This window comes from Gigantopelta aegis, chromosome 15 (genome assembly GCF_016097555.1).
Source record: "Gigantopelta aegis isolate Gae_Host chromosome 15, Gae_host_genome, whole genome shotgun sequence".
NCBI lineage: Eukaryota > Metazoa > Mollusca > Gastropoda > Neomphalida > Peltospiridae > Gigantopelta > Gigantopelta aegis.
The window spans coordinates 33,031,272-33,041,313 of record NC_054713.1 but is presented as its reverse complement, the minus strand read 5'-3'; the positions used below and the strand labels follow the sequence as shown (position 1 = coordinate 33,041,313).

The 10,042-nt window shown below is 35.7% G+C and overlaps 1 protein-coding gene across 3 annotated transcripts in view; it reads left to right on the top strand.

Moving 5' to 3' along the window:
• The first annotated feature begins 528 nt into the window (after positions 1 to 528).
• The window catches only part of LOC121389882, a 31,261-nt gene continuing 21,747 nt past the window's right edge, over positions 529 to 10,042 (top strand). For 2 of the 3 annotated variants that reach the window (XM_041521543.1, XM_041521541.1), the window contains exons 1-2: positions 529 to 844; positions 9,046 to 9,203. In XM_041521543.1, coding sequence (XP_041377477.1) covers positions 697 to 844; positions 9,046 to 9,203 — 306 coding nt within the window. In that variant the 5' untranslated portion in view covers positions 529 to 696. Of the gene's footprint in view, positions 845 to 9,045; positions 9,262 to 10,042 lie in introns of those variants that run through there. The other variant, XM_041521542.1, reaches the window with a different exon arrangement.

The following is a 10,042-nucleotide window of genomic DNA, read 5'->3' as shown; positions in this document are numbered from 1 at the left end:
AGTTTGCTGCAATATTTTAAGATGTTATCGACTAATAAAATATTTCTACGATTAAACTGTATTAAAGCTGTATATTAAACGTGTTTCTGATCGTTCTAATATTTATACTAGGTTAATTTTCATTATATTTCCTAAAAAATATTTTTTCGTACGTACGAAATTATTTGAAAACAAAATCCAGTTTGGGCTTCTTACAAATATTAAGACGACCAGAAACACATTGAATATACAGACACTAATATTCTAAACCAAAAAATATATTTAATATGTAAGTTTAATCGTAGAAATATTTTATTAGTCGGAAACATTTTACAATGCAGCAAACTCGGGAATGTCCCTTTAAACAAAATTATGGTAACTGACGGTTTTCCTTTATGGTACTTTAACATGGATTTCAATAGAAGATCATGGCATCGGTTTAGTGAGACCTAGTCTTCTGCCTAATATTAGTGACGTCCGCCCGTTGTTAACAACACTCCACGCCGATTATGACGTCATATAATTCGATGTTTTTCTTTTTGTTAACTGCGTCATATAAGTCGATTTTTGTTTCTTTTAATTAACAGTTTTATTCCATTCTGTTTTGTTTTAGTTGTGTTTGTTTAAAAACATTAATTAAAATGTTTAAAAGTTGTAACTGTCTATGAAGCCTATCGCCTATTTAATATTCTTGAGCGGTTTTTCTGGTTATTAATAATGGAGAGACAAGGCCGTTCGTTTGAAGCGGACTTCCAATCGGTGGTTCTCGGTATAAACAGACTGGTGGAGATCATGAATTATGTAACCAGTTTTCCTGAGACAAATGCGGCCAAACAGAAACTGGATGCTGGAACCATATTAATGGGTAACCATTAAAATACAAAAATAATTATTTATTTATGATCACCGGCAACTCTTTTTTTTTCTTTCACTTCACCAAAAACTTTGAATTTTGTTTTAAAAGTTACGTAGTTAGGAAATATATATATTTAAAAAATGTATGTATACGTGTATGATAAATATGGATTGACAGTTTCTGTGGTACTCCGAAGACGACAACGGAGGAATATACTTCCAATCAACCAACCATAGCGTCCCAGCGACAACCTCCTCACTAAAACCTTTGAAATCTGGGTATATAAAAAAATAAAAAAATCCGCAAACTTATATGAGAACGGCTTCACCGATTCAGTTTGGGGATGATTTTTATTGTTCATACACCGATGAACGTAAAAGAAATAACTAACAATCCTTAAATGTGTAATAAAACTGGTTTACATTTTTCTATATATATGTACAAAAAATAAAAGGGTTTTAGAGAAAAAATAGCTGGGGTAATAAATAAAACAACAAACTCGGTAGCAGATGATGATCTCTCAAGAAATAATTTTCACTTGTCACTCGCCAAAGTTCGTGATAAATGGAAATGATTTCAGTCGGGAAATAAATATGATAACTGGTAACTCGTTTATTAACCTCTATATATTTCATTACTATGTATAAACGGGTTTATTGGCCAGTGACGTCATAGTACTGCGCGAGACCATGTTTAGAATCACGTGATCGGTCCACCATTATGATTAAGGGACTGAACAGTTCGCACAATAATAACAAGTAAAGGCTGGTTGCAATTTCAGTGTTTATAACCTTTTTAGTACATTTTGTAAAAGCAAAACCAGTATGTCGGATAATTCAAACTCATTTAAAGAATGTAGATTCATATCAAAGTTGGTGGAAGTGTGTTAAAAATTAAAAAATTAAATAATAAAGCACATATACGCAAACATAGGCGTATGGGCTCCCATTTTTGTAGGGGGGCAAGCCAGTGATATAAAAATAATTTGAAAATATTCCTAATTATCTTGAGGGTATACGACATGTTTCGTGTGAATTACAAATGCCTTATTTAGACCAGTAGAACTAATTTTTATCAGATTGCTAACAACACTGCGTAGACTTCTATGTCCAGGAAACATTTCGTCTGTAAATAATAATTTAAATATTGACCAATCACACTTCGCCTTTTATAACGTTATTTGGGAGCATACAAATTCTAAAAATATCGGGCGAGTCTATTTTAGTGGCCGCAGTACAGCGAACCATACCAATAAGTACGGGATGGGTTCAGTCTTCAATTTTACATTACAAATTATTTATTTATTTAAAAAAACAAAACTTATTTTATAAAATAAAACAATGTTTCAAGGCATTAGTAATTCACACGAAACATGTATACCCTCAGGATAATTCGGAATGTTTTCAAATTATGTTCAAATCACTGGCATGATGCTGCAAGTAAGGTTTTGATTGGTGGACATGAGCTCCAACGGGTTGCTGGTAGATCCACATGTAATAGTGGACCTAATTTTAATTAGATTGGGGGCAAGCTGGCTTTTGCCCGAATTAAACGAAAATGCCCAAATCTGTATAACAACATTTATTCATATTAGCATTACTACCAAACAGCTATATAGGGTTGCAAATGAATCATTACGCAGTTTGCTTGGATTACAACTAATTTTCAGGGTATAATGATGGAAATATTTGGTAAAAAGGTCTCTGGTTAGTGCTTTTCCTCCGAATATCTGTAACATTTTTGCCCCTGCCTCGTACGCTTATGTACACGGATACAAAAGCTTAACGACTAAGTTAAACATATGTAAGCAAATGTAATTTCCATAGACACCTGTATAGCCTAATATATTGAACTAAAAAAATATATTTTATCCTCAGCGATGGGGGGGGGGGGGGGGGGGGGGGGGTGTCCTGATCCCCCCACTTACCCCAGCCTATGCTCCTGTTTTGTTTGTACTTGTCTTGGGCATCACCAGGAACTTTCAAATGGGTTCGTTTTGCAATAAACTAGTTTATTAAATAACTATTCAATCTTACTATAGTGATAAAGACATTTTTAAACCGTGTGATAAATGTATTTTGTATCGCACATATGTGCAATATGAACCGGAACTTTTAAATGGGGAATTCCCTTTTTCTTTTTACTGCAATTAGCGCCTTATATTTACTGACGTCATATATGATTTACAAATTACGTCACGTCTTATTTGAAACATTACACAACTTCACAAGGCTGCCGCAGACTAAGATTCTTAACGTTAAGCAAATCCATGAAAGGAGTATTAATCATAGATTTAAGAAAGAGTTGTTATGACTTTAAATTAAAAACCGTTTTTGAAAATCATAAAAGAAGGTATGTAATAAATACAGAACTTCACATACGTTGTTTTCGCTTCCTATTTATTGCACTCGTTTATTTTGCACTGTGACGGTATATGCTCTTAATTTTGTTTTCGCCTGTGGCGATATTATTGTTTTAGAAGGCCGTGTGCAGTTCCAAATTGCACTTATCCAGGTGGGCAACTTGTTACGTAATACTTCTGCGCGACGGTCCTCGATCGGCACGCCTAATACACACCCAGAGCAGGTGTGGAGGCCATGTGGCTAGTAGTTACGTAATATCTCCGGTAGTGCTGTTTATGGCCAGGGGATTGCTCGCGGAATGGCGACAGCCAGTCTGACGATCAGAGAAAATATACCGACTCTGGGAGAGGTGGAATATCAGATGATAGGGGGAGGACCGCCTTGTACCCCCAGGCGATTTTCTGATTTTATAATAAATAGCTAGGGTTTAGAGATATCTGGGAGAAGCAAAAAGGACAGAACGATAGGAAGGTATCCCGGGGGAACGTTAGTCCGGTTGGACTTTGGTAAATATTTTATTTCTGCTCTGTTGTATATCCTTGATGTGATTGATGTGACTTTAAATATTTTAATACTGTATTATACCAATATTCTTTAGACAGTGTCTTCGGTCATCTGACGAAGTAAATCGTAGACTTTTTGTTATAAATTTATACGAGTATTTGGTAATATAAAGCTTAGCCAGTCATCGTAGAAGACCTAGGTAAACTGTAGGTTATTGTCTTTATTGTGATAGGTACCAGTATTGATTCTGTGTTACAAGGTTACTGAATGAGTAGTTAGGAATAGTGTTGTAATTCCTTTATTAATTAAGTTCCCCTAGAAGCGTTTCTCAATTATCATACGTGTGGGTGTTGTGTCACGGTGAAGTGAATCGCATATTGTGTAAACTAGACACCTAGAGATTAACTAATTAAGTGATCAGTTCTGCGTTGTTATTATTGTTGTTATTAATTAACTACTGCGGCTGTACATTTGTCAGCGTAGGTTAATACAGATTCCAAAGTGTATTGTGTTTTGTTGTGTTTTCTAGTGAACTAAACGTGCTATAATAATATATACTTTATATAAGATCGTATATCTGATCATACCTATAGACGAGCCAACGCGGGTATATAACTGCCTGTTACAGGGAGATCTAATAGATATACAGTTAGGAGAGATATTTGGACAATCGTGTTTTATTCAGTTACGGGTATTATAGAATCCCCGTGACATGCACAAAGAAATACATTCTTGCGCAAAATAAACTCGTGCAATAAATAGGAAGCGAAAACAATGTATGTGAAGTTCTGTATATATAGAGAACATTGTATGACGAATCAGAGGCACATTTTTAACGGTAATTTAGGTCTCACTACACAGATGTCATCTGCCATTGAAACCCATGTTAAACTGCCCAACTTCAAGCGAAGATTGCCCATAGAACGGGTTCTCGTTGGCACTAACAACATACATCATTGCGAACATACATTATATAAGCATTTATATTCACTCCAAAACTGTGAACATTTCCGTCTCAGTTGTTTGCTATATAACCGCATCTGGCTGTAGTACCGGTCCGAACAGGTGGTTCATTAACCGATTCACTCCGGCTGTCACTTGCGCTATATACCCATGTCCCAAAAGGTCGATGCACAATATTACAAAATAACATGGGCAAAGTACAGCCAGAAGGCTTACCATTAAACATACATATTGTTTTAATTCTTCACCATTTCCTAGAAGTGAATATATGAACCATAACATGTGCCACAATTAGAAACTATAGTGGACCGTGATGAATCAACTCTCACCCGGAAGTGATCTGTGTAGTGAGACCGTAGTGTTATATATTGTGAATGATTATTTACTCCTCACCCCCCCCCCCCCCCCGAAACAAACACTAATAAATAATGTGTGTATGTGTGTGTGTGTGTATATAAATAAATAAATAATAATAATAATATAAATAAATAAAATAATAATAAAACAATCGATGTTGTTATTACTATTATTATAGGATATTAAATGAGCTACAATTTCGTATCATGTTTATGTCCCGAGTGAAATAATTTTCAGTTGTCACGAGCTTTAGCAAGTGACATTGAACATTATTTCACGAGGGATATAAACATGATACGAAACGGTTGCGAGTTATAATATCCGATTTATTACCCATAATCGATGTTAATTTAGTTGACGTTCCTGTAAGGTTGTAGTGCCCTAATCGATGACGTCACGATTCTAGTGGGATGTATGACTTTCATATACCAATATATTTTTAACCACATGGATAATAATTGCGTTAATGGCATCCGTACAATTACGCCATAAACTACTGGGCGACAGTCGGAAAAAAACACCCCCGTCTTAATTATATATATTTTTTTGTTTTACATACCGATCTAGTACAGGTAGTTACCTAAATTTCCTAAAATTTAAAAATTTTTTTGCTTAAGTCGGTAAAGTGTATTTCTTTTCAGAATTCAGAATTAGAAATCAATTGGTAGCATTTTCCCCCCGTCATTTGATCATGGCAGCAAACTTGAAATTAAAAATTGCCATCATTTTAAGATATTTTACTTATATCTCGACTCCTAGTTAACACAGAAACACAATTTGTTTTGTGTTTATACATTTTTGTTTAAGTCAATAAACTCACCGACAACCGGATATTCTTGATTCATGCAGACTTAGGTGGGACATGGTGTGTGTGTGTGTGTGTGTGTGTGTGTGTGTGTGTTCTTGGTATAATTGTGTCTGTGCTGTTGGAGGTGCAGGCTGCACCAGAAGCAGTGGTACAACTGAGCACATGCATCTGTGATGACAGTAAGTGTTCAGGTTGATATATTTGAAATTTAGTGTAAGCAACAAAACCTTGAATGTACAGAGTGCTGCAAATGTGATTTTGATGAAGACTGCTGCAATATGCATCCTGCTACCGATGAAGTAGATGTCTAATATGCTATTATTAATTACAATTAAACATTGCAACCGCCCTCGTGTGAGGCACTGCATGCCTCACCATAAGCCTAAAAGACACCCCACCCCCTCAAAATCCTGGCTACGGGCCTGTTCATAGATGTAAACTTACTTATTTCTTAAATAGGGAGTAAAGAAAGAGAAAAAATATTGAAATAACGTCCATTTTGAATTTCAAGACGGTAGTACAACTGAGCACATGCATCTGTGATGACAGTAAGTGTTCAGGTTGATATATTTGAAATTTAGTGTAAGCAACAAAACCTTGAATGTACAGAGTGCTGCAAATGTGATTTTGATGAAGACTGCTGCAATATGCATCCTGCTACCGATGAAGTAGATGTCTAATATGCTATTATTAATTACAATTTAAAATTGGTACGTTCCTTTATTTCATTAGTTTAAAATATAGAAAATGAAGGTCATTAGTATTGAAACATTTTAATTATTTCACCTAAAAAATGTACTAAGGACTCAAAAGTCCATTTGTATGTGTATCTTCCCATTTAGTTGGTTGACCCAAATCCGGAAATATGTCCGCGCAAGTGGTCTGCTGTTTGACTGATTATTTCATGGCAGACAGCTTTCAATTGGCAACTATTAGACAAGTTAACGGGAGAGCATGTCGTTTGCAGCAAACTTGTAACTTGTTGACACTGAAGACTTTTGTGGTAACTCTGACCCGTGTGTTTTGTGTAAAATGGGTGAACTCCAGTGAGGTTTAATGGGCGTGTTTGTTTAAACCAATATCCTGGTAGAAAGAGCTGAATAACAGCGATTTTCCTTTTTGGGGTATGTTGCCCTCAGGCAGGCAAAGGTACATAACAAAATCCACGAGCCAACCGATACTAATAATAATAATTAAAAAAATAAAAATCCTATAGCCACTAACGCTATATATAGAAACATATAGCGTAAATAATTGTGGTCTGTGGCCATATGGCTGCCATTTTGAAGTTTATGATGATTGGATGGCTACTGAAATTTACATAGACAGCATAAGTGCATGTGCTTCTACTTTAACCGGGAGTTGAGATATATGAAAAATATATTAAAATGGAAGCCATTTGAATTTCAAGATGGTTGCCATGATTGAATGACTATAAAATTAAACCAATCAATTGACGGACTACAAAAATGTACATGGACAAAATATAAAATTGTGCTTCTACATTAACCGGGAGTTGAGATATATGAAAAATATGACCTCACTACGCAGTTCACGGAGTTCATTCATCCACTATAGTTCCTAATTGTGACATATGTTGTGGTTCACATATTTACTTCTAGTAACTGGTGAAAATTAAAACAATTTGTATTTTTCAATGGTATGCCTTCTGGCTGGACGTTTCCCCATGTTATTTTGTAATATTGTACATTGACCTTTTGGGTGTATAGCGGAAGAGGTGGCCGGTGTGAATAGGTCCTTAAACTACCTGTTCAGACTGGTACTACAGCCAAATGTGGCCATCTAGCAAACAACCGAGGCAGAAATGTTCTCAATTTTGAAGTGAAAATAAATGCTTGTATGTTCGCAATGGTGTATGTTGTTTGTGTCAATGGCACGTGACATGTGTAGTGAGACCTATATTAAAATGGTAGTCATCTTGAATTTCAAGATGGTTGACTTAAGGACTATATAAATGAAACCAACCAATTCATGGACTACATAAATGCATATGAACAAAACAAAATTGTGCTTCCACATTAACTGGCAGTTGAGATATTTGGCAGATATATTAAATGGTAGCCATTTTGAATTTCAACAGGCCCGTAGCCAATAGGGGTCGGTCGAACCCCCCTCCCATACCAGTGACTGGTTTTTTTCCAATATGCCCCGGACCCCCCTATGCAACCGCCCTCGTGTGAGGCACTGCATGCCTCACCATAAGCCTAAAAGACACCCCACCCCCTCAAAATCCTGGCTACGGGCCTGTTCATAGATGTAAACTTACTTATTTCTTAAATAGGGAGTAAAGAAAGAGAAAAAATATTGAAATAACGTCCATTTTGAATTTCAAGACGGTAGTCATGATCAGATGGAAAAAAACAAAAACATCTTTGAATTCACGGACATAAAATGTTTTAATAGACCCCAAAAATGTTTCTATATTAAATGGGAGTGGAGATATATAAAGAAAATATATGAATATGACGGCCATTCTGAATTTCAAGATGGCTGACATCGTAGTGATCAGAAATATATGCTACCAATGGGTTTCTGATTCAGGTAGGTTATGGGAAAATATGACACAAAAAAATAATCACCTAGAGCAAAAATAAAATAAAATAATGCAACCTTAAAATTTAAAAAAAAAAAAATGAACAGAACTGCCTGGACTAAACTGAAAATGTAGAATATTATTTTTGTAAATATCTATTCTTCGTTGTGTTTTTTTGCTGTCATTAGCCAAATGCAGTTTCGGACGTTGATGGTACTTACTAACTTACCTACTTACTTGTTTATGGGTGGGACGTAACTCAGTGGTACAGCACTCGTCTGATGCATGATCGATTCCAGTCGGTGGGCCCCATTGGGCTATTTCTCGTTCCAGCCATGTAGTGCTCCACTGCTGGTGTGTGTACAGCTATGGTATGTACAAACCCGTCTGTCGGATGCTGCATATAAAAGATCCCTTGCTGCTAATCGAAAAGAGTAGCCCATGAAGTGGCGACAGCGGGTTTCCTCTCTCAATATCTGTGTGGTCCTTAACCATATGTCTGACGCCATATAACCGTAAATAAAATGTGTCGAGTGCATCGTTAAATGAAACATTTCCTTCCTTTTTTACTGGTTTGTTTATATTTATATATTAAAAATATATTTGTGTTTGTTTGCTCATTCATTCAGTCCTTGACGCTGTTTATTACGGTTTATTATAGATATAACACATGAGGTTGGGCAGCTAAAACTTACACTTTTGCACTACGAGAAAGACATTTGCATTCCAATCCTGAATGATAAACAACAGAAAATGGATGAAATCTTGGAGACCTTTGAGACACCAACGGTGAACGAAACGGCAGTACCACCAGAAAAAGTGTGTACACTCATGTCACCTTAGTCTGCGCGGCACAAAAGTCTGCGCAAGTACCAGGGTATGTTTGTAAACAAACAAACAACGTTAATTTAATTCACAAAACCGTTGTTAAAACAACACATCTTGATTGTGAATATATGTATAAAACTGGTCGATAACACTTTTATTGAAACCCCCACCCCCCTCTGAATTAATGCACTAAAAGTATACTTTTGCCAGCCTCGATCAACGTGTTTTTCTATCACCTGTCAACACGTGTCTGTCAACGTTGTAATGATCAACCTTGCATATCAACTTACATAAATTTACATAGAAGCTTCAATACATACCTCATTGTAATTTATGAATTCATAAATGAAATGAATGTCTTACTTAATCTGTTAACGTAAACATCCAAGCATACTTTGAATTTCCCTCCAAGTGACACAATGCAAAATGGCTGCACACAGACTTTGAAGATTGCACTTACAGCATGGCCTATTTTAGCTATAGTCTGTTTCAAAATTATCATTGATTGTCCCATGTGTCTAACGAACACTATTTGTGCTCATTTACACAGTTAATAACAGACAATTTTTGTTGAATAATGATCAAATATTTTTACATTGGCTTTTTTTATATTGTCATTTTGTGTTGTCCAAACTAAGGAGCATGGAACACCATTTATATTTATCTCATTTGCACAATCTAAATGTTTCTGAAACAGACTATAACAGGAAGTGTTTGTTATTTAGAACTTATAAAAAATCGGATCCATTGTTTGTTGCTGTTTTATGTAAAATTAGCGACAGAAGTGGTTGTTTTAATGTTTGCTGCGCAGATTTATGTGCCGTTATGCA